General features: G+C 40.9%; 1 protein-coding gene across 1 annotated transcript in view; it reads right to left on the bottom strand.

Moving 5' to 3' along the window:
- st8sia2 (ST8 alpha-N-acetyl-neuraminide alpha-2,8-sialyltransferase 2) overlaps positions 1 to 25,885 on the bottom strand; it is a 66,154-nt gene that overhangs the window by 34,489 nt on the left and 5,780 nt on the right. Inside the window, exons 2-5 of the mRNA XM_061925049.2 lie at positions 20,618 to 20,671; positions 18,487 to 18,624; positions 18,144 to 18,401; positions 7,140 to 7,433 (exon numbers count right to left, since the gene is read on the bottom strand). Coding sequence (XP_061781033.1) covers positions 7,140 to 7,433; positions 18,144 to 18,401; positions 18,487 to 18,624; positions 20,618 to 20,671 — 744 coding nt within the window. The remainder of the gene's footprint in view (positions 1 to 7,139; positions 7,434 to 18,143; positions 18,402 to 18,486; positions 18,625 to 20,617; positions 20,672 to 25,885) is intronic.

The raw sequence follows: 25,885 nt of genomic DNA, 5'->3' as shown, positions 1-25,885 counted from the left end.
CCGGCCACTGAGAGAAGGGAGATGCCACGACTATTTCCACAAGATGATTTATCACCTTTCCTCTTGTAGATGGTGACGATGTTGCTGTCTTTCCATTCTTGAGGCAGGACCTCCCTGTGCCAGATGGCTAGTATGAAGTGAAACAGCTTCCGCTTCAGTAGATAGCCTCCCTTCTTTAGGATCTCAGCCGGAATTCCATCAGGGCCAGGGCTCTTGTTGTTTTTGAGGCTCCTGATTGCAGTAAGAACCTCACTGAACATGGGAGGGTCATCATGGAAGGGAGAAAGCGGGAGATCTGGGAGTGCATTGAGCACTAATGGATCAGAGGGGTTTATTTTATTGAGCAGTGAGTCGAAGTGCTCAGCCCAACGCTCAAGAATTTGTTGTTTATCCTTGAATAACACGTGTCCGTCTGCGGATCTTACTGGAGCGATGCTTCGCTTTTGTGGGCCATAGATGGATTTTGCAGCAGCGTAGAATGCGTAGTTATTATTAGCATCTGCATATCCCTGGATCTCCTGGGCTTTTTTGAGCCACCACTCATTTTCCATGAGCCGCAGTTGTTTCTGTGTCTCAGCTCTGGTTGTTTTATAATGGTGGAGGAGTGATGGAGAGTGAGGGTTGGAGAGCAGGGCAGCATGGGCTTTGCGCTTGGCGTCCAGCAGCTCCTGTATTTCTACCGAGCTGTTGTCGAACCAGTCTTGATGGTGCTTCTGAGTAAAGCCGATGGTTTCAGAGGCAGCTTGATGTAATGTTGACCTCAGTTTTGCCCACTCACTGTCCATGTCATAGGCGGTGCCGTAGTCCTCCAAGGTGGAAAGCCCCGTAGCCAGCTTGCTGCGGTAGTGAGATGTACACTCTGGAGAATCCAGGGCCCTGCAGTTCAGTCGCTTTCTTGGCTGCTGTTTCTTGTGTGGGGGTCGGATTTTCATCCTCAGCTTGGATCTGATCAGCCGGTGGTCAGTCCAGCATTCAGCCCCACGTAAGGCCCTGGTTATGCAGACGTCTTGTTGATCTTGTTGCCGTGTAATTATATAGTCCAGCAGGTGCCAATGTTTGGACCGTGGGTGCATCCAAGATGTTATGTATTTCTTTTTTAACTGAAAAATTGTGTTAGTGATGAGAAGTTGGTGCTCAGAGCACAGAGAGAGGAGTCGAATGCCGTTGTTGTTTATTTTCCCAGATCCATGAAGCCTGATTATTTTAGTCCAGAGCTGGGCATCTGTGCCAACTCGGGCATTGAAGTCACCCATGAGGACAAGCTTATCGGACTTAGGGACTCTGGATAGGGCAGCCGCAAGAGACTCGTAGAAGGCATCTTTGATGTTACTATCAGCATTCAAGGTAGGGGCATACGCACTGAGTAGCGTAGCAAACCGGCCTTTCACCAGGGGGATACGCCAGGTCATGAGCCGCTCACTGATGCCTTGGGGGGATTCTGGGATGTTATTGAGTAGTTTGCTTTTTACAGCAAAACCAACTCCATGGAGCCTACGTTCGCCTTCCGGGAGACCCTTCCAGAAGAAGGTATAGCCTTCACCGACTTCTGTCAGGGAGTCTTCACCCGACAACCGAGTTTCACTGAGTGCTGCGATGTCGACATTGTATCTCTTGAGCTCATGTGCAATGAGCGCCGTCCGTCTATGAGGTCTCTCCGTCCCATCCTGCGTGTCGAGGAGGGTGCGGACATTCCAGGTAGCCAGGTGTATAGTCATATACTTTCCTTTGTTATGTTTTCGACCGCAGTAGGGGATGCCTTGGTGGCTGCGGTTTGCCACCCAGGTGTGAGGAACAAACAATTTTTGGGTCACCTTTTCTAGACCCTTCCCCAATTTGGGGTGAGCAGTGCGGACCCTAAATAGGGCTGCTCAGTCACATGGGCAGCTGCCGAAGGAAGATCATGTTCCTGATCCCAATCTTCACAACGACCATCACACCCATGCCGCCTCTGTGCAGGATTCAAGCTAGGAGCTTCCAGTCACATCCTTGACCTGCCCCCGTCGCTTTATCCTGTCGCCAGAAGACTTTTCGGAAGAAGCTGAAGCCTGCGCAAAGAGTGTATTTGTGTGAGGGATGGTGCGCGCAGTTCCTTCCCCCACAATCTTGGCCACATCCACCATATTCCAGTGGCACGAGAGAAACTCGAGACGACCTTCAGGTGAGTGCAGTTGCAGGGGACTGCCAGAGATCCAGTCAGCCAGAGATCCGGTCTGCTGGAAACCTGCCCATGTGTGTGTCCCCGGAGCACAGATTTTTCATTTGGGGTTTACTCCCGTAGCCATACTGCCTCCCGGTTTAACCCACATGGTTGTGGGGCACCTTCTTCCGCCTTTGCAGCCGTTGTGGTGGTTCTCACACCCACCGCCCTCCGCCTGCTCTGCCGTTGAGGTCTTGTGGTTTGGGATCACTCTTAGTCTGGTCTCTACCCTTCGACCTGTTCGGCTTGGGTGACCCTGCCAGGAGTGCGAGACTCCAGCCGACATAGCTCTAGGGGTCATGGAGGCACGCAAAGTGCCTCACCACGGTAAGGTGGTGATCCCGTCGAGACACAAATATATATATATATATATATATACATATATATATATATATATATATATATATATATATACACACACACACACACACACACACACACACACACACACACACACACACACACACACACACACACTTTTTCCTTGCAATACTAAAACGTTATTATTATTATTATTATTTTAAAAAAAGAATGTTTTTTTCATGCAATATTAAGACTTTTCAATAGTTAATGTTCACTGTTGCAATATTTCAAAGGAATTTATTTCTATGAAAAATCTATGAATTTATTTCTATGAAAAATTAATTGGACACAGTTCGTACCACCTTTGTTATGAATTCAAGGCACTTGAAAATTATGTTAATGACCTGGCCTGTGTTGTTGTTTGCATATAACAAAAGGTGAGCTCTGGGTTTTTTGTCATAGTTACATCCTCCCCAAGTGCATATTGTTTTTGTTTCTAGAATGATTTGGGCAGTTTGTTGTTCTCTTTCACATAATAGCTGATGCCGGCGTTCCGCCTCGCCGGGATGCCAGGAAAGCACTTATTCACAGAGTAGTGATGGAAAAAACGAAGTCCTTGGCTTTCATCTGTAAGAGCATTTCAGGGGAGTAAAAATGCTGAGCACAAAGACAGCTAATGGCAGAAATTGTACCGCTTTGCAAAAAATACAAAATAACCCCTCCCAAAAACCTGAGCTGCATGGGTCATGCAAAATGGAACAGGTGTTTTTTTTTATGAGGGGACGGAAGAAGGATGCACAGCAGTGTGGTCTTAATGAGCGAGGGGCAGAAGAACAAAAGGCAGCAGGTTTTTATAACAGCCTGAAGGCAATGACTGCTATATAAATGTCCTAAAAGAACAGTAATAAAGACAGCAAAACACCCGACTGAGAAACTAGGGCTGATCATCGGGGGTATTTAGAAAGACCCCCAGGGTCAGTCTATTAGAATCACTTAAACGCAAATGTAATCAAACCCCCCCACTCCCTATACATTCACATTTTATTTCGACACGAGTCAAAGAAATGCTAACTGCAAATCAGTTAACAAAGGTCACAGGGATTGGACTCTAAAAAGGTGATTAAAAGAATAAGCTTTGACTTATTTTGACTCATGACTAAAACATGCACAGAAATATGAGAGGAGAAGATGGGTGTTGTGCATGTTAAATAATCTACATCATGGGTCTCAAATCGCTTACCTGGGGGCCGATGGAGGAAGAGAAGGATGATAAACAACTAAGTTAACCCTAAACATGCAGACAAGCTCTTAGCTCCACTATCAGAAAGTGACGACACAACGTCACACTCTCCTGACACTGATGATGAAGACTCTAAAGCATGGGTGTCAAACTCTGGCCAAATTTGTGGGGGTGTATATTGTAGCGTCCCGGAAGAGTTAGTGCTGCAAAGGGTTCTGGGTATTTGTTCTGTTGTGTTTATGTTGTGTTACGGTGCGGATGTTCTCCCGAAATGTGTTTGTCATTCTTGTTTGGTGTGGATTCACAGTGTGGCGTATATTTTTAACAGAGTTAAAGTTGTTTATACGGGCACCCTCAGTGTGACCTGTATCGCTGTGGATCAAGTATGCGTTGCATTCACGTGTGGGTACGTGCAGGAGCCGCACATATTTTGTGACTGGGCCGTCACGTTGTTAGAATGGATGAAAAGCGGACGTGACAACAGCTCATAGAGGACATTAAAGGCAGTGCCTTTAAGGCACGCCCCCAAGACTGTGGTCCGGGTGTACTACTAGATATAATGACTGATGAACACCTTCGTTCGATAATGAAGGTTGCCTCAGCTCAAAGCCTGAGCCCTGACATTAATGAACTAGCATCCAAGAAAAGATGCCAGATATCTGGCTTGGGCACATCAGAATAGATCAGTGTGTTGCAAACTGAGCAGTTTAAAGTCCTGAATGGTTGGTTTATTCATTGTTATTTTATTTTCAAATTTATTAGCCTGTGGAGAAAGTTAATGTTGATATTTACCTCAGAAGGCTGCAAATAGAAAAGAGGCATTCAATTTGTATTTAAATTGTATTTGATATGCCATTGATATTTTATTATTATTATTATTATTATTTGAAACTTGATTTTGCATGTCACTATGAAGTTATATAAGCCTTGCTTGTTCAATATTCAATGCAAAACTTGTTTGGGTCCCTATTAAAAGGTTAATTTTTTCAACCTTGGCCCGCGGCTTTGTTCAGTTTTAAAATTTGGCCCACTCTGTATTTGAGTTTGACACCCCTGCTCTAAAAATGATAAGACATGTCACACTGACAACATACGCTTGACATGTTCTCACTGTGACAAAACTTTTAAATATCCTAGTGATCTAAAAGTACACATGAGAATACACACTGGAGTAACTTAAGCAACTTTTTACAAAAAGGTGCTGAAAAAACATGCTGGGAAGCAGCATTACTTCGACTACTTAAGAGCGCTTTCAGTTTTCCCAGCATGAGTTTGTTATTTATTATTCCCCATTGTAGTAGTAGTTGGCCAAATGTGTTTTTATGCTTTTATTTCTGTGTTCGTTATTGTAGTTAGCATTCTATCCACATTATATATTTAGCTATTAGCCGCCAATGACAACATTAGGCGTTTTTCCACCAAAAGTTCAGGAAATTTAAGTTAAGAGATGTTGGCGCACTTTAAAGTCATCATTTTTTGACTAAAGTGTAAATATAATAACTACACAAATGGCGTGTCAATAACTTCTTCTGTAACAAAATACTTCATGTGATTATCCCTTCGTTCCACACTACTTTTATTTCAAATTTATTTTCAAACTACGTTTAGAAGAGTGTTTACTTCTCGTATTAAAATGAAGTTTGTAATTAAAAAAATAAATAAAATAGCATTAAATTGCAAACTAGTTTAAAGGCCTACTGAAACCCACTACTACCGACCACGCAGTCTGATAGTTTATATATCAATGATGAAATCTTAACATTGCAACACATGCCAATACGGCCAGCTTAGCTTACTAAAGTACAATTTTAAATTTCGCGCCGAAATATCCTGCTGAAAACGTCTCGGTATGATGACGCCTGCGCGTGACGTCACGGATTGTAGAGGACATTTTGGGACAGCATGGTGGCCAGCTATTAAGTAGTCTGTTTTCATCGCAAAATTCCACAGTATTCTGGACATCTGTGTTGGTGAATCTTTTGCAATTTGTTCAATGAACAATGGAGACAGCAAAGAAGAAAGCTGTAGGTGGGAAGCGGTGTATTGCGGACCGGCTGCAGCAACACAAACACAGCCGGTGTTTCATTGTTTACATTCCCGAAAGATGACAGTCAAGCTTTACCATTGGCCTGTGGAGAACTGGGACAACAGAGACTCTTACCAGGAGGACTTTGAGTTGGATACGCAGAAGCGGTACTGTGAGTACGCAGCTGCGGCTTCCAAACATTTGATCGCTTGCCCGTACGTGCGTGCCGCTATGTGCATGTCACGTACGTAACTTTGGGAACTTTGGGGAGGTGAACGGTACTTTGGGCTGTGGGATTGAGTGTGTTGTGCAGGTGTTTGAGTTGTATTGGCGGGTTATATGGACGGGAGGGGGGAGGTGTTTGTTATGCAGGATTAATTTGTGGCATATTAAATATAAGCCTGGTTGTGTTGTGGCTAATAGAGTATATATATGTCTTGTGTTTATTTACTGTTTTAGTCATTCCCAGCTGAATATCAGGTCCCACCCGCCTCTCACAGCATCTTCCCTATCTGAATCGCTCCCACTGCCCTCTAGTCCTTCACTCTCACTTTCCTCATCCACGAATCTTTCATCCTCGCTCAAATTAATGGGGAAATCGTCGCTTTCTCGGTCTGAATCGCTCTCGCTGCTGGTGGCCATGATTGTAAACAATGTGCAGATGTGAGGAGCTCCACAACCTGTGACGTCACGCTACTCGTCTGCTACTTCCGGTACAGGCAAGGCTTTTTTATCAGCGACCAAAAGTTGCAAACTTTATCGTCGATGTTCTCTACTAAATCCTTTCAGCAAAAATATGGCAATATTGCGAAATGATCAAGTGTGACACATAGAATGGACCTGCTATCCCCGTTTAAATAAGAAAATCGCATTTCAGTAGGCCTGTAAACGACTACGACTCAGTAAAAACACTGCAAGATAGTTCCAATGATCAGCGTTTTTCGGCGAACCGATAACCCACAACAGTTCCTGCAAGTTGAAAGTTCCATTTGTTCTTAGTTCTCTCCATTGCCAAGTATGTTAAAATAAAAATACACAAGAAATAAGAAATAATCAAGTTGTCGCGCATACTGTAATGGCGGTCGTTGTGTTCGAAAACAAAGTTTTTCGGAACAGTCCAACTATGTTCAACTAGTCAGCATTCGACAGCACAGGCCCCTCCCCTCAAGGGTTATTGGGGAACTTCCAAAAGTTCCACCTCGCTACTAGGAAGTAAAAATAGTTCCTGTAGAACTAAATCTACCCAGGTAGTTTAGGGTGGAAACACGGGGGGTGTACTTGATTTACCCTGATAAATGAGAAGGTTCCTGCAGTGTAAACAAGCCTATTGTAGCTATCTGTGGACAACTTGAAGAAAAAGAATAGCATCATACCCTCTGACGGCGTGGAGCAAGCGCAGTGAGGGGAAAGCAGTGCGTACGTCCACGGTGTGCTGCCGGATGAGGCGCAGGGCCCACTCCACGCGCTCCTCTCCCCCCTTGGCCATGAAGGCAGGGATCCACAGCACGCTGCCGCTGAGGCTCTGAAGTCGCCGCAGGAAGCGCTGCCTCCACTCGTCGTCCACAAGGTCCTGGAAGGCCCGCTGCACCACTGAAGGGTTCATGGTCACCAAGTTGGTCCTACGGCCTACGTCGTCGGAGTATTCCTCCACTGGTGCCAGGTTGCACCTATAAACAAGGAGATGACACTGGTAGTGTAGTGGTTCAAGCAGCTGACTTTGGTGGATTCTGCCTTTGGAGATAAGTCAGATGGGATAGGTTCCAGCACCCATTGTCCTCCTATAGCCCACTAACACAATCCCTTGACACTCATTGTTGCTACAACGCAACTTTTCCAGCGTTGCGGCTCATTTTTTCAAGTCTTTCTGGATCTTTGCATTATACAAAATGATTATTACCAATAATAACTGGCGGTATGGACGACTACCTTGACTATAACACTTGTTTGTGCTGTGTGTCCGTGCTTGTGCATGAGCAAGCATACTGTAAAATTTAGACTTGGTGGATTATTTTTAATCTTTCAGTTTATAGCCAATAAGGAAAGTGACAGTTATTATTAATATCCGGCAGGAGGAACGATCACATTGATTCTTTGGGATTTCTATTCAGCGTGCTTGTGCAGGAGTGAGCATACTGTGGTCTTCGATTTTGTGAATTATTTCATGTTTTCGGGTTATATCCAATAAGGAAAGCGGCAGTTATCATTAACAAGTGGCAGTATGATCACATGGATTCTATGTCTATCCTGGGCGGTTGTGCATGTTCATGAGCGAGCGTATATCGTGGACTCTGATTTAGTGGAATACTTAGTCTTTGAGATTATTTATATTCAGGAAAATGCTCGTTATTGTGAATAACCCGTTTTCTGTTTTAACGATCTCATCAAGGACTACACTAGCTACTGAATGTAGCGATAAAGAGTATTATGATAAACTGTGGTAAAACTTCCGACGGTTACTCGGTTAGTTTTACCGTTTTAAATACTTTAATTTACTGGAGATGCAAGCTAGCACTAGCTAGCTTAAATGCTAACATGAAAGCAAAATACATTAACCGCTTTCCCCATTAAAACGACATTCCCCATGAACACATTAGTGAGCTACTAAGATATTCAATTGTGCACACTGAACATCCAGGCTGTGTCTCAGAGCGTTCAATGCATACTCGAAGGAATATGACAACAGGAAGTGAATTTGCGTGACGTCACAAAAACCTGACGTAACGCACACAACACATGTTTTTGAACTTGAAAACTTTTACAAATTAAAACTGAAAAAAATAATCATATCCAAACACTAAAATTAATGTAATATGGCTCTTAAAGGGGCTGTTTGCAACATTTACGCGGATGTCTTGGGGGCGCCAACTTTTCAATGTATCTTACACAGTACATCCCGCCCTCTTACAGCTTCTCGTACAAAACGACGTAATTAAGTACGTACGTAGCAAATGCACGTGCATTAGCTTTAGATGTTTTTTAGCTAATAATAACAATTTAGATAGCTAGCGTTGGCTGTCATTGAATGTATATTCTATCATAACAACAACATGACTGCAAATTGTTCGTTGCTTTTCTTGGACTGCTCCCTGCGCGTACTTGTTGACGAGACCGGGTGAGTGACCATTTTATTCGGACCGGTAAAAATTGTTATTGCATAAACATTGTAACTGTGAAAAATATAGACAATTGTCAAACAAATGTGTTGTGTTCAACCACATTGTTATACACACCCCGTTTCCATATGAGTTGGGAAATTGTGTTAGATGTAAATATAAACGGAATTACAATGATTTGCAAATCCTTTTCAACCCATATTCAGTTGAATATGCGACAAAGACAACATATTTGATGTTCAAACTGATAAACATTTTTTTTGTGTGCAATTAATCATTAACTTTAGAATTTGATGCCAGCAACACGTGACAAAGAAGTTGGGAAAGGTGGCAATAAATACTGATAAAGTTTGGGAATGCTCATCAAACACTTATTTGGAACATCCCACAGGTGAACAGGCAAATTGGGAACAATTGGGTGCCATGATTGGGTATAAAAGTAGATTCCATTAAATGCTCAGTCATTCACAAACAAGGATGGGGCGAGGGTCACCACTTTGTCAACAAATGCGTGAGCAAATTGTTGAACAGTTTAAGAAAAAACTTTCTCAACGAGCTATTGCAAGGAATTTAGGGATTTCACCATCTACGGTTTGTAATATCATGAAAGGGTTCAGAGAATCAGGAGAAATCACTGCACGTAAGCAGCTAAGCCCGTGACCTTAGATCCCTCAGGCTGTACTGCATCAACAAGCGACATCAGTGTGTAAAGGATATCAACACATGGGCTCAGGAGCACTTCAAAAACTCACTGTCAGTAACTACAGTTGGTCGCTACATCTGCAAGTGCAAGTTAAAACTCTCTTATGCGAGGCGAAAACCGTTTATCAACAACACCCAGAAACGCCGTCGGCTTCGCTGGGCCTGAGCTCATCCAAGATGGACTGATAAAGTGGAAAAGTGTTCTGTGGTCTAACGAGTCCACATTTCAAATTGTTTTTGGAAACTGTGGACGTCGTGTCCTCCGGACCAAAGAGGAACAGAACCATCCGGATTGTTTTAGGCGCAAAGTTGAAAAGCCAGCATCTGTGATGGTATAGGGGTGTATTAGTGCCCAAGACATGGGTAACTTACACATCTGTGAAGGCGCCATTAATGCTGAAAGGTACATACAGGTTTTGGAGCAACATATGTTGCCATCCAAGCAACGTTACCATGGTCAGACAATGCCAAGCCACGTGTTACATCAACGTGGCTTCATAGTAAAAGAGTGCGGGTACTAGACTGGCCTGCCTGTAGTCCAGACCTGTCTCCCATTGAAAATGTGTGGTGCATTAAGAAGCCTAAAATACCACAATGGAGACCCCCGGACTGTTGAACAACTTAAGCTGTACATCAAGCAAGAATGGGAAAGAATTCCACCCGAGAAGCTTAAAAAATGTGTCTCCTCAGTTCCCAAATGTTTACGGAGTGTTGTTAAAAGGAAAGGCCATGTAACACAGTGGTGAACATGCCCTTTCCCAACTACTTTAGCATGTGTTGCAGCCATGAAATACTCAGTTAATTATTCTTTGCAAAAAAAATAAAAAGTTTATGAGTTTCAACATCAAATATCTTGTCTTTATAGTGCATTCAATTGAATATGGGTTGAAAAGGATTTGCAAATCATTGTATTCCGTTTATATTTACATCTAACACAATTTCCCAGCTAATATGGAAACGGGGTTTGTATTTTTTGCTTTGGAAAATGTAACTGAGGAAGTTGCAAACAGCACCTTTAAGTATGCTGTGTGGTTATTTAACTATTGTACTCAATTTTAAAAATTTAACTTGGTTATGAATGTGTATAGGAGTGCTTTTTGAGCACATTTGACAATATTGCAATAACATCGGTGATAAATTTGATGAAAATAACCGTAATATGAAATTTCCATATCGTTTCATCCCTCCACTATACAAGGCCTCTTCTATGTCTTTAATTTCGTACAACAAGGACCCCAAACACTGTCAGGCGACATTATCACACCGTCCAACATATGAATAGAAGAGTACAGAGTACATTATTCGGCTTATTAAAAAAATCTGCCTTCCCTTTGTTTGCCCTCAGTCAACCGTTACGGTCAACCCCGGACCGTCATTATCATGCCGAACGAGTTGACAGGGTCGTGACCTCTGCTCATTGGCATTCAAAGGAAGACAAGAGAAAAGATAGCATAGATTGATCAATGGAGGAATAAAAGAAAACTGAATAAAAAGGCTGCGGCCTTTTTTACAGCAAGCAATCAATCAGCTGGAGTGGAAGTAGTGACACGGACATCTTTACACCAGATGTTTCATTTGGTGTTAGTTTGAGTCCAGATGCTCACTGAATACCAACCAGGACAATTTATTTTGCATGTGCCGCCACAGACAGATTTATAGTTCTTCCATTGACAGGTATAAATAATGATGAATAGGCTCAAGCTGCCATTCCTGTGCTTATCGCCAAAGCTTAATCAGAGGTTGCTGACTGTTTCACACACAAAAACTCAAGGAAATGAGAACAGGACCCTTGAGAGTGCTTGGGATTGTCTTTGTATTTGTGTTGCGTATGGGGAAAATGTGCATTTGATTACTTTAATTTTCAAACGTATTACTCCTGCCAGCGTCTTTAAAGCCCTTTTCACCTAAATCAGCAACAACTCTGAAGTCCCTTTAAGTATCATCATTTCAATGCCGTGCCAAGGAACGGGAGATAAACCCAAAACTAATTTGCTATTCCTTCAAAAGACATGTTGTGTTGTTTCACGAAGTAGAAACTTCAAAATTGACATGAAAATAAAGACCAATTCACGATTTAGTGCCTTTATGCGATATGTCACATGTGTCAAACTCAAGGCCCGGTGGCCAGTTCTGGCCCGCCACTCTTATGTGGACCGCCAAAACCTGGAAATGTATGTCAATAGGAGGCAAACATTTTAACAGATGAAAATAATTGCACCATATGCAACTGCAGTTCCTCTTAAAAAGGGACCTATTACGCAATACCAACTTTTCTGACATATTGGTACCTGGTTTTGTGTATTTGGGATCTGCATAAGTCCCTGAAATGTGGAATCAAAGCATGGAGATAATGTGGAGATATTTATAAAACAAACTTGCCTACGTTTATACTTCGTCCAAACGAACCGTTTGGAATTTTCCCAAATTGTGACGTTTTTCCCATTGGTGACGTCAGCGGAATGTCCATATATGGTAGAGATGTCCCCGTTGTAGTCCGCACATGCATTCTCCACTGTTCCCATTTCTAATACAAAGTAGCGTATACCGTATATTTCGGACTTAGGCACACTTAAAGTCCTTTCTTTTTCTCAAAAATCGACAGTGCGCCTTATAACCGTGTGCGCCTAATGTACACATTCATTCTGGTTGTGCTTACCGACCTCTAAGCAATGGTATGTGGTATAAGGTGTAATGATAGGTGTGACCAGTTGAAGGCAGTCACACAAAAGACTTGTGTGGACTGCAGGTTGAAGCATGTTCAATAAATGACATTAGCAAGTACCCGTGAGGAAGCAACACCAAAACGTTGATGAATGAGAATATAGAACATTACTCACAGCGTTGAAAAATCTGTCAAAATGTTTTAGTATGACTTTGGTAAGCTACGAAGCCGCACCGCTTGAAAGAACGCGATACATTGCGGCTGTGCTTCCATGTACGAGAAGTATTATGGTCTGTGTGTATAAGGACCTTTTAGAAAACATTACCTGGCGCTTTGCTTCGCAATATTATGCAAAACCAACTTTTCTTAGCTACTGGTTAATGCTAATGTGTATTTGCGATCTGCAAAACGATAAGTCCCGAAAAATGTGCGCACTTCAGCCATTGTAGCCCACACCTTAGTCAATGAGCTCCTTCTCTTTCTATCCTCTTGTTGTGGGGCGTTCATCCTCCGCTGTTGCCATGTGTAATATGAAGTAACGTACAGTTTTAACTTACTTCTGTCACTGGACTCGCTATGGAAGCGCTAAAAACAACCGGTACAACAAAGATGATGGGGAGAAGACACTGTCAAAGTGGAGCCACGTAAATAAGACCGCACATAAAACAGCTTACTGATTGTAAAATATGTATGTAAAACATAAGCTACACAAAATGGTATCCAAAGAATCACCATGGCATGTTATGTAGACCACAAGGAAGTGTTTTAAATGTAGGGAAAAAAATCATATTTTTGACCCCTCCAACTCAATACTATTTGATTGCAAATAGCAATTCCTAGCATTTTTTGTCATTAAAATTATTTTTTAAATAAATTCTACAAGAGCTGAACTTTAATACCTGCTTATCACCTTGGCTTCTAAATGCAATACGTTTGATAGCATACAATATGATAATAATCCAGAGAAGGTCAATTGTGTAATAGTATCATGAGGGAATAGTACTGTACGGTGGTCTTGCAGTTAATGGCGGCCTCTTGAGGTCATCCGTAACTGCGATGTGGACCATTATTGAAAATGAGTTTAAATATGTCTGGGGCCACCAGCTATTTACGTGCATATCCAAGTGACTGTGTTTACATCCTACTGGACACTTGAAATCAAAGATATAATAGAAAACACAAATTTTGAATGCAATATTTTAGGATGGAATTATAAAAAAGGGACCTATTATGCAAAACCAATTTTTCTTACCTATTTGTACCCATTTTTGTGTATTTGGGATCTGCATAAGTTTGACAATTTGAAACTAAACCATGGAGGCATGGTGGAGATATTTATAAAACAATCTTGCCTTCCTTCATACTTAGGGATGATGCTCGAAAGCGGTTTTCCCAGTTGTTCGATAAGAAAAGAACAGAGTCCTTGGACTCGAATCCCTTTTTGAGAACCGGTACCCATTATCGAGACCACCATAGTAAAGAAAAATAATTGGTTCTTTATTCGAATCCCTGGGAACGAATCCCGTCCCGACAAGAAATGCCCCGTGTGACATCACAAGAAATGACGTCACGTAGCTCAGTCATTTGTCACAGTGGGCTGCGGTTCGTTCCCGGGACGCAAAACTGACGGCTCCGGACGAAAGCGTGCAGGTAGGAGATGATTTATTTCTCATAAATCATACTCATTACAACAGACAGGAACGAAACAAAAGGAAAGCGTGCTGTTGGCACGAGAAGCTAAAGCAAAAACTTACTTAGCACAGGAATACTAGAAGCTAAGGTAACTTTAGCACAGGAATCAAGAGCTCGAAAACCAGAATGCCAACGTAACTGTTGCAAATGCAAACAATGAAGCCACGACGAGTGACCGGAAAAGGCAGGCTTAAATAGAGCATCAGGTGCGCGTACAAGGCAGGTGAAAATCATAAGTAACCATAGTGACTAAAACAAACCCCCGAAGTGCACAAAACAACTAAGGAAGTCCAAAACTAACAGAACATAACTAAACAAAACATGATCCGACCACATCATAATACATCACAGTTTCATATCATTTCACTTTACAGGAGTAGGAAGAAGTAAAGCTTATTTAATCCTACCCCTTTCCCACTTCATAGCGTTTACAAATATATACATAATTTACTGACCTTTTTATAATAAAATATCTGTGAATTAGTGTATACAACAGTTGTGTAATATGTAATTAATTAATTCAGTCATTATTAATATACTGAGATGAAGAATATCTTATTTTTAATAAGGTTGAAAATATTTCTCATAATTCTTCTTCTTTGTACTTTGTAAGCACTATTCATTTGAACAACCTCTTAAACTGGATCATATCAGTACAATGTTTAACTTCTTTACTTAATCCATCCCATCATTTAATTCCACATCATTTTAGCTGTTTGCAATTTTACCAAATCATCGAACTTTATTATTTTTGACTTAATAAATAAAGTGTTTGTATGTTCTCTATATCCAACATTATGTATCAGTCTAATTAATTTTTTTTGTAACACGGTTAATGAATGTAGCGCACATTTGTAGTTATTTCCCCACATTTCTGCACAATAACTCAGATATGGTAACACTATAGTAGCGAGCAGTAGAGAATGTGAATTGATGTGTTAAACCAAATATTGTGTTTTTTTTTCCATATACAACAATCTATCTGGACTCGATAAGAGAATCGATAAGGAATCGGTTCAATAATAGGATTCGATAATAGGATTCGATAATAGGCTCGAACTCGATAATTTCTTATCAAACATCATCCCTATTCATACTTCCTTCAAATGAGCCGTTTGGAATTTGCTCGTCCTGTGACGTTTTTCACACCAATGACGTCATTGCATTATCCATCTATGGTAAATAATTACCCAAAGGGCTTTAAAGCTGTAGTCAATAAGCTCCTTCCTTTTCGCCATCTTGTTGTGGGGCAGATTGGCTCGTACATGCACATGCATCCTACGCGGTTGCCATTTCTAACACAAAGTAGCGTATAGTTCGAATATATCTGTCAGTAGACTCGCTATGGAAGCGCTAAAAACTACAACACAAATGGTGGGGAGAAGACGCTGTCAAAGTGGAGGCACGTAAATAAGACAGGCCACAAAACAAAGATTGAAAATGTTCTTTAAAACATAATCCAGGCAACATAGTGACCAAAGAACCACAAGGAAGTGTAGAAAAAAATAATAATGGGACCTCTTTAAAGGGGTACTGCATTTTTTTTCCGGAATTTTGCCTAAAGTTCACAATCATTATGAGAGACGAGAACACACGTCTTTTTTTGTTTGTTTAGGATTTTAAAGATTATAAAAAACGCTTGAAAGATGCGGCTAATGGGAGTCACCGTTGTAGCGTTCAAAACCCTCCATCAACGTTTTATATACACACTGCAAGTCTATATATAATGTAGTTACAGACACTCTCATAACAATATGTAATATGTACAATATTTACCGTATTTTGATCATTCTAATCACTGATTTCTTCAGCGCATTTATTTCTGTTTCTATAGCAGCGTATGTCCGATTTTTGGCAACAAATGTGTTCCTACTTCTGGGAACAAACGCGAGAGTGTTCAGACTTGTGGCAGACTTGGTAACAGAAGAAGGCCGGGGGGATCTACTACAGAAGACTACTATTTTTGGAAAAATTACGATTCACAACCTTATCTTTTTGAAGCTAAATATATGGAGGGTGAACTACTACTTATAGAAGCAAGCACAAAGGAAGAGTGAAACATTAGAGCAGACGGAAGCCGAGAGAGTGAGGTGACAGTTACTTGATGCTATAAATGTGGAACTTGGAGCCCCGCTAATTTGACAGAAATGGAGTGCTCACCCAAATAAACCTGAAAAAAATGCGCTGGCCAGCTGGACCAAACGCACAACTGTCCATCGAGCAAGCCACTTTATTATTAACCATGATACACACAGCTTGTCCTGCGTGTTATTATAACTACAGGACATACGCTGTCGAGCTAGCTGTGTACAAACAAAACATGAAATGTGGGCTAATACTTTACAGATACGGTGATATGATTGTTCATGTTGTTCAGTCAGTACAAATTGGTGTCCTATTGCATTGTGTTGTGCATTACTAACTCAAACGTGTTTTGTGTTGACGTAGAAGCTATCTTATATCTTTCCGTAGCAAGCTTTTAAGGCTAATAGCGACACATGCCGATGTGTTAGTACGCTAGAAAAAGAGTTTCTCAGTGTTCACTCTTACAATAACAATATTGCTACACCTTGGATATTATACAGGTTGAGGAACGTAAATTAAGTATTGGTGACGGTTTTTGAATACATTTCTAAAGTGATTTCTCCCATTAGCTGCTTTGCGAGCCACCAAGAACAAGCCAACTTGTACATGTTAGAATGCAAAAAAAACCTCAAAACCTTTTGTCTTTTGTCCCTCATAAGGATTGTGAACGATAGGCAAAATTCCAAAAAAAGTGCTGTTCCCCTTAAAGGCTAAAATATGCTATCACAGAGGTTGTGTGACAGACGCCATCCTCCTCTTTAGAAGCCGAAGGCAGACCTTACCATGCACATCCTAAAAAATCTAGCTTTGCGTCAGCGGTGATGCGGACTGCAGAGCTGTGATTGATCAGCTTATTTATTAGTACATTATTTCCAGGTTCAGCATCAAGGGTCGCACATCCCACATTCGCGAAATTCAGTATGGACATTAAAAGTGACCATCGCTTGGAAATGATTAGTTTCAGCTCCGATAACTATGCAGTGTTTACAACTACAACACACAAGAAGCTAATAGCTATTTTGTAAGAGTTGTGGTTGCTCACTCTGGAAAACACTGCCCGCTGATGTTTTGGAAGAGCTACAAACGAATCAACACGCTGTCAAAAGGTACACAAGCTTATTATTGGTATAAATATTTGGTGGTCTATCGTTTTGTTTTACTATGGGTGTCTTTTAGTGGGATTCTTGAGAGTTTGCACTGGCTCCCTGTTCATTTTAGAATTGATTTTAAAACCTTGCGGTTTGTTTTTAAAGCTTTACATGGACTGGCACCTCAGTATATCTCGGACCTCATCCAAATTTACACTCCTGCGCGCTCTCTGAGGTCCGAGAGCCAGCTCCAGCTCGTGGTGCCCAAGACCAGACTTAAATCCAGGGGAGACAGGGCCTTCTCTGTGGTCGGCCCTAAGCTTTGGAACACTCTGCCCCTCCATGTTCAAACTGCTCCCACAGTGGAGTGTTTTAAGTCTCGTCTTAAGACCCACTTTTATTCTTTGGCTTTTAACACTACGTGAGTTGTGTGGTCCTCTGTCCTCCTCTGTGTTTTTTTTTTATAAATTTTGATTTCTATTTACTGTTTTAATTGGTTTTTCCTTTTAAAATCATTTTTAATCATATTTATTTTTATTTATTTTGTGTTTTTATTCAGTCATTGGTGGAGCTAAGGATAATATTTGAATATTGTTTTTAAAATTGTTTTTAATATTGTTGTGCAGCACTTTGGAAATATTTTTGTTGTTTAAATGTGCTATATACCGTATTTTTCGGACTATAAGTCGCATTTTTTTTCATAGTTTGGCCGGGCTCCAGTGCGACTTATATATGTTTTTTTCCTTTTTTATTATGCATTTTCGGCAGGTGCGACTTTAATTCCGGTGCGACTTATACTCCGAAAAATACGGTAAGTAAAGTGGATTGGATTGGTTATTTTGGTAGTCGCACGTATTTGTTTATACCTTATCAATTGGTGGATTTGGATAACATCAGGTTCAAATCGACATGACAAATCTTTGTTTTTACGCTGCAGTTGCATCGGTTAATGTTTTTTTTTCTCTTGAAGCGACCGTGACTGATGCCAATTGGGCCACGCGGAAGCAAATAAATCGTACTTGTAAGTCGATTTACCTGATGACAAAGTCATGAGAGTCGATCTGCGGGCCACAGCTGCTGTTGAGCAGGATGCCAGAGTTTCCTACGATGGCGCACAGCCGGTGGTGCTGGTTCTTCATTGGCGACACGGTTGGCAAAAGACGGTAGAGATTCTCTGAGATGTTTGTGGTGCTGTGGCGGTCAAACACATAGTGGACGACATCGCCAGGTTTCAGAGAGCCCTTAAGGATCGAGATGTCTCTCTCCGGGTCGAGGAATCGTAGAATGTTCTTCCTGTTCGAAGACAAACGATGCTTGTAAAAAAAAATAAAAAAAACAGGACTGAAGGAGACAAGCAGATTGAAGCGGCATAGATTACCTGATGAGGTTGGAGAGGGTCTTGTTGAAGATCCAGATGGATGAGGGGAGCTTGGCACTGTTGTTGTAGCTCGGATGCGCAGGATTTATTATACCAAGTCTTGGCAGTGAAGTGCTTTCAATGCGTACCGTTGTCTTTCTAAATGTGAACAGAAGAGTGATTGCAAAACACAGCATAAAATTAAAAGGGATCATTGAGTTGGAGACTAATCCTAGTCTGGTGTAGTGTTTTAGTAGTTTACTATAAAAATACATGTTTATATAAAACAAACTAAGTGGGTGTAATTTGAAAATGTGTACAACTGCCATATATCCTCATATGGTGGCCTCTATTCAAGGGCAAGCCCCAGAAAAAAAACACTACATACCAAATACTTTCAATTCTAATGTAATGTGCCATTTATAAAAAAACAAAAAAAACAAGAGTACATTCATTTGACATTTCCTTTTCCCCCACCTTTTGAACATGGCACTTGTAAAGATGAACTTTACAATGGCTTACAAAAGCTACAGTGGGTATGGGTTAGTTTTTGCCTCATCCCTCACTTAAAGCGTGAGTGACGAATGTGCGAAGAATGCACTACCGACCTGATAAGTCAGAAAGAGAAAGAGATGATACAGTATCATATGCTGACAGATGCTGCCCAGTAGTTGTTTGAGCACACTGCAAATAGTCCTGCATAGTCCCACCCCTTCATACGTCAGTTACACGCAGGATTCTCACAGGAATGAGGCAAAAATACAACCTTACCAACTGTACTACACATTTGAACCCAAAATGACATTAAAGGGGAACTACATTTTTTTAGGAATTGTATTCATTGTTCACAATCATTATGAAAGACATGACAACAGATGTATAATGCATCCTAAATATTAAATAATTGCGATCAAAAGTCCGCTTAGAATGGAGCCTATGGGAGCCGCTCTATTCTGCCTATAAAGCTCTTAAAATGCATTCAAACACCTCCATTGGGGTTTTATATACTGGATGTAAGTATACATGTAATGTAGTGACAAGCACATTTTTAATAACATTTAACATTTACGTATTTTGCTAATTTCAAGCATGAGCAGGGCATTTATTTAAAAAAACCGCATCATATTTGCTCTTTTTTTCACTGTAGACTTCATGAGAGCAGACATGCATAATAAAAGATCACTTACTTGTAGGTCTGCTGTCATTAGGATGTCGACTCCTAGGATGTTTATATATTACAGTTTAGATGATGAATGTCCCATAATGCTCGTGGAAAAAAAGGGGGGTGGAGCCAAACGTCTTTTCGTGTTGTTCTCGCCATTACCGGGTCTAAATTGGCTGTCATAGTGTACCAACTTGTCGGAATACGTCCTCAGCCTTCTTCTGTCTAGGTGAGAGGCATGATTCATGATCTAGAATAAACTTCCGGAGAGCAGGGAAGCGAGGAAGAAGCTTACCACTTGATCATGTCAACATTGGCACACGAGCTGGTAAAACGGCGCCACTATAAACAGTTTGTCTGCATTAGTGCTTATAAAAACAATATCACTAATATTTGATTAATATTCAAGTCACAAAATGTAAATGGAGTATTGTTGGCGCTTTTTGGATGTTTATTTATTGGATTTTATGGGTAGAATAGAGGAGCTCCCATTGGCTTGGCTGTAAGCGGACTTATTTTCGTTTATTTACGAGTTAGAATGCAATAAAAAAAATACACCTGTCAACATGTCTTTCATAATGATTGTGAACGATAGCCAAAAATCCCCCAAAAAGTGCAGTTCGCCTTTAAATGTTAATTACATGATTCCTTTTAAATGACTGGCAATTTGTGGGAATATTACAAATAATTGCCTTGCAGTAAAGCAAATAAAGGCCCACAGAGACAATGAGAGGAAATGCTGTATTCGGCCATTATAGATTCTAGTCAATGCAGAGGTCTTCTAGGACGTTTGGACGCTGCCGTCTTGGCGGGCTTAGCAGCTGGCTCCTCCAAATAAATCGTAATGAAATTCTCATCGAGAATGACTCGCTGGCTTTTTTCAAGACTGAAAATGACTTGAAAGTGCCGACGACATTCCCCCATCAGTGGAGTGTGCATATAAATAGCATCTGGTATTAAAAAGGCAGGTAAGATAATTGGATTTCAGACCTTTGGGGTTTGGGGATGAGCCGGTGCAGGTTCATCTTGGATTGTCCAGTCTTTCTACAAGAAACAATACACATCCAGTTATGACTCTGATGCTCCGTAATGCCACACAGCTATAAATACTTTCTGTAGCCGATTGCAATGAGGAATCCTCTGCGTTACTCAGCCATGCTGTAGGCCTTTCTTTAAGGACGAATGAAGGTGAAAGGCAGACATTAAGCAGGTATTTTTAGACCAATCCTCTCATGGCCCCATTTGCTGATGTAACGAGGAGAAATGTAACCCTAATGGAGCCCCAGTATATTGACAGGGGGCGTTGTCTTTAACTGGAAAAGAAAGCCTACATATGCCACATGATATGGGCTGTTTCTGATTGGTCTGTGGGAAATAAGCAGGAAGTCATGCAACATGTAATAGCAATTGTATATATTTGGGTATTTTAACAACCGATCCGGAGCCTCAGTAGCATGTGGAAGAACCCTGCCTTCTCCTGGTCACACACTGCTGTGGGAAAGCATTTTACTCTTCTACCGGGGGTATTCTCAAGTGTTGTGGTTGTGTTGGTCATTCTAGCACAAAACAACATGTGAAAGTGGATCATGTACGTCAGGCCTGTTCAACTGGTGGCCCACGGGCCACATCTGGCTCACCTAGGCTTTTTATATGGCCCGCCAAACATCACCCAAATAGGCTTGATGAAACCATTTAAATTAGGGTTGCTCTTGTATGCAATACTCCCGCCACCTGCCAGGGGGGAACAGCAAGGAATGTGTCACGATGAAGCAAAAGTGGGGTGAAAATCTAAATAAATTGCAAAAACTGGACTTTTAACAACGACTGAATAACAAAGTATGAATGTTCTGACCCGAGCAAATGCTCAAATCATTGTTTCTTGTCGGACCTTTTAAACAGCAGATGCAGTGTTCTAGACAAGCAGCAACAACGGTGGAAATCCACACGTCTAAGCTTCATCACGAAACTTAGTCAGATCTATGGAAGTAGATATTGTGCATAAAGATATTTAGTTTGTTTTGTATTGAAATTGCTGACTTTGTGATGTCTTTTGTATTTGTGGTCATGTTGTATTTTGTTTAAAAGTAACTTGCTTGTTTTATTCATGTAGCACTTAATTTGAATTGTGATGAGTCACATACCGGTACATTGTGTGCAATGTTTGATGTACTGCAGATGTTCAATTTCTATATGCGTTTATGTAGTTGTGTGAATGTATTAACACTAAACCTTCTATTTTATTTATGTAAAATAGACAATGGACACTATACTTTTGTAATGTTTATTTCATGTTTCTATTTTCAGTCTTACAATCCTAAATGAAGAAAGAACTGTAAAGAAATAAAACTAACGAAGGAAAGTAATTAAAAAGAAGGAACATCAATCCTCAACAACTTATGGGGCTTCTGTTTCTTCATTCTGTTTACTATCTGCACACACTGCAATTGAGGAGTGAGGGCAGAATAATGAATTTATTGACTGTACGGTGTGAAAGCCAATGTGTTTATTTCGTAATTAAGTAAACTAAGTTTCAAAGGAATATACCCTGAGGAAACATCCACATTTCGATGTCGGATCCCCAAGCCCTTGGACCCTTGAAGCTGAAGCCCTATTCATTGTGTCGTTGAATAGCCTTGATGTCGGTCTTTAATTAGCTTAAGATCTTTTTTTCTACACCCAAATTCTCATTAGAAAGGAGATTAAAGATAACGCGTTCCAGCTCCAAATTGGTTCTATTAACGCAGATACGAATGTATGTACGACAGATATTGCCCTCCAAAATAATCTCTCTCTTATTGAAGAAATAACATTAGAGGAAGTCTTGCGACTTGTAAACGGGACAAAACAAACATGTCTACTTGACCCACTTTCTGGGAAACTCATCAATGAGCTGTTTGTAATATTAGAACCATCAGTGCTAACTATTATTAACTTATCACTTTCCTCTGGCACTGTTCCCCTCGCATTCATAAAAACGGTTATTCACCCTCTACTTAAAAGCACCTAACCTTGATCCTGACCTCATGGTAAACTACCGGCTGGTGTCCCACCTTCCCTTTATCTCGAAAATCCTCGCAAACATTGTTGCAATACAGTTAAATGAACACATAGCGTCTAACAATCTCTGTGAACCCTTTCAGTCCAGTTTCTGGGCAAATTACTCTACTGAGACAGCCCTCGCAAAAATGACTAATGATCTATTACTAACTATGGATGCTGATGCGTCATCCATGTTACTGCTACTTGATCTTAGCGCTGCTTTCACTATCGTCAATCATAACATCTTATTAGAACGTATCAACACACATATTGGTATGTTAGACTTAGACTTTCTTGGTTTAACTCCTATCTCACTGAGTGCGTCTCCCATAACAATGTGAACTCGGAGTATGTTACGAAAACGTGCGGAGTTCCACAGTGTTCAGTTCTTGGCCCCGCACTCTTCAGCATCTACGTGCTGCTACTCGGTGACATCATACGCAAATACGGTGTTAGCTTTTACTGTTATGCTGATGACACCCAACTTGACATGCCCCTAAAGCTGACCAACACACAGATTGTAGTCACCTGGAGGCGTGTCTAAATGAAATTAAACAATGGATGTCCAGCAACTTTTTGCATCTTAACGCTAAGAAAACGGAAATGTTGTATAAGTTGGTGACGTCTCTGCGCTGCTAACTCGTCTCCATTCAAGATGATCCCCTGTTGGTCTCCCAATGGACTGAACTTTCACATGAAGTCGGGACCCGGGGTGACCACTCCTTATGCATCAGTCGGTGAGGTCTCTGCGCCACGATTTGTCTACATGCAAGAGGATCCCCTGCTGGCCTCACTATTGACTGGACTCTCACATTGTTAACTGTATCCACTCAGCATCCATTGCACCGGTCCCCACATCTGCGGTTCCTTCCAAGGTTTCTCTTTCTTCCCATTGGGTTGAGTTTTTTTCTTTCCCCGATGTGAGATCTGAGCAGAAGATGTTGTTCTGGCTTGTCTAGCCCAGGGGTGCTCACACTTTTTCTGCAGGCGAGCTACTTTTCAATTGATCAAGTCGTGGGGATCTACCTCATTCATATATATAATTTATATTTACTTATTTATGAAATATATGTTTTTGTTAACAAGTTAAAGGTGTTTAATGATAATGCAAGCATGTTTAACACATATAGTTAATATTGTTAAAAAATTAAAGGTGTTTAATGATAATACAAGTATGTTTAATACATATAGTTAATATTGTTAACAAGTTAAAGGTGTTTAATGATAATGCAAGCATGTTTAACACATAGTTAATATTGTTAAAAAATTAAAGGTGTTTAATGATAATACAAGTATGTTTAATACATATAGTTAATATTGTTAACATGTTAAAGGTGTTTAAAGATAATGCAAGCATGTTTAACACATATAGTTAATTAATATTGTTAATAAGTTAAAGGTGTTTAAAGATAATACAAGCATGTTTAACACATATAGATTCCTTTCTTTCATGAAGTTCATAAGTTGGTGTATTACCTGATTGTGATGACTTGCATTGATTGGATTCAGACAGTGGTGCTGATAAGGTCCGCATTTTCGAATGGAGGATAAAAAAAGTCCTCCTTTCTGTCCAATACCACATGAAAGTGGTTGGTTTTTGGCATCTAATTTGTCCAGCTTCCGTACTCCTTTGTATACACTTTACAAGAAATACATTGTCGGCAAACTCCGTAGCTTGCTAGCTTGTGCACGCCAGCTTTCTGAGACTCTTATTTTGGTAGCGCAACTGTGCAACTGTGCAGTCGGTCTTTGGAGTTTTGACGCCAGGTACGGCGCCAGAGTCTGTTGAAATAAAGTGTTTCTCGCCTTCCAGTCGGTAATTTTAAGGAGCTGGCAGCAGCCAGCGTCATCTCAGAAGACCCTCGGGTGCCGTGAATGTCAATCAAGTGCTGAAAGTGACGTCATAGTGAAGATTTATGATCGCTCATTTTTAGGACTATTTTTTTTAATGCCTGGCTGGTGATCGACTGACACACCCTCCGAGATCGACCGGTAGCTCGCGATCGACGTAATGAGCACCCCTGGTCTAGCCCTTTGAGACATTTGTGATTAAGGGTTATATAAGTACATTTTGATTGATTGATTTATTGATTGATTGGAGTGTAGTCCCTGCTAAACACCACTCTGTGAGCGGGGTTGTTGTTGTTGTCGCCTTGGAGGGTGGAATTAACTCCCAGACAGAAAATATACTGTATTGCCATTGGCAACAGAATATAATATTGATATATCTTCGCATTGAGATTGTCTTCAATGATGACGTGTTTCGTTTTTGCAAACATTACACCACCTCACCTAAAAGGTGTCACCATACAGCAGTGTTTTTCATCCTTTTTTGAGCCAAGGCACATTTTTTGCTTTGAAAAATATGCGGAGGCACACCACCAGCAGAAATCATTAAAAAACTAAACTCAGTTGACATTAAAAAGTCGTTGTCGCAATTGTGGGATATGACTTTAAACCATAACCAAGCATGCATCAATATAGCTCTTGTCTCAAAGTAGGTGTACTGTCACCACATGTCACCCCAGGAAGAAGAGTCTCCACTGCGGTGTAGACTAATGGGGATCCTTAATAAACTAAACAAACATCACGCCCTGACTTATTTTGAGTTTTTTGCTGTTTTCCTGTGTGTAGTGTTTTAGTGCTTGTCTTGCGCTCCTATTTTGGTGGCTCTTTCTCTTTTTTTGGTATTTTCCTGTAGCAGTTTCATGTCTTCCTTTGAGCGATATTTCCCGCATCTACTTTGTTTTTATCCTTCTTCGTGGAGACATTGTCGATTGTCATGTCATGTTCGGATGTACATTGTGGACGCCATCTTGGCTCCACAGTAAGTCTTTGCTGTCGTCCAGCAAAGACTGTTTTTGTTTACTTTGTAGCCAGTTCAGTTTTAGTTTTGTTCTGCATAACCTTCCTTAAGCTTCAATGCCTTTTCTTTGGGGCACTTACCTTTTGTTTATTTTTTGTTTAAGCATTAAATACCTTATTACCTTCACCCTGCCTCCCGCTGTTTCTGACATCTACAAAGCAATTAGCTACCTGCTGCCACCTACTGATATGGAAGAGTATTACAAGGTTACTCTGCCGAGCTCCAGACAGCTACGACACTCAACAACAACACATCATTTGCAGACTATAATTACTGATTTGCAAAAAATATTTTATACCCCAAATAGATGAAATTAGATAATCTCCCACGGCACACCAGACTGTATCTCACAT

Source organism: Nerophis lumbriciformis, linkage group LG29 (genome assembly GCF_033978685.3).
Source record: "Nerophis lumbriciformis linkage group LG29, RoL_Nlum_v2.1, whole genome shotgun sequence".
In the NCBI taxonomy this organism is placed as follows: Eukaryota; Metazoa; Chordata; class Actinopteri; order Syngnathiformes; family Syngnathidae; genus Nerophis; species Nerophis lumbriciformis.
Note: the sequence above shows the minus strand (reverse complement) of the source record. Positions and strands in the feature narration are given on the sequence as shown.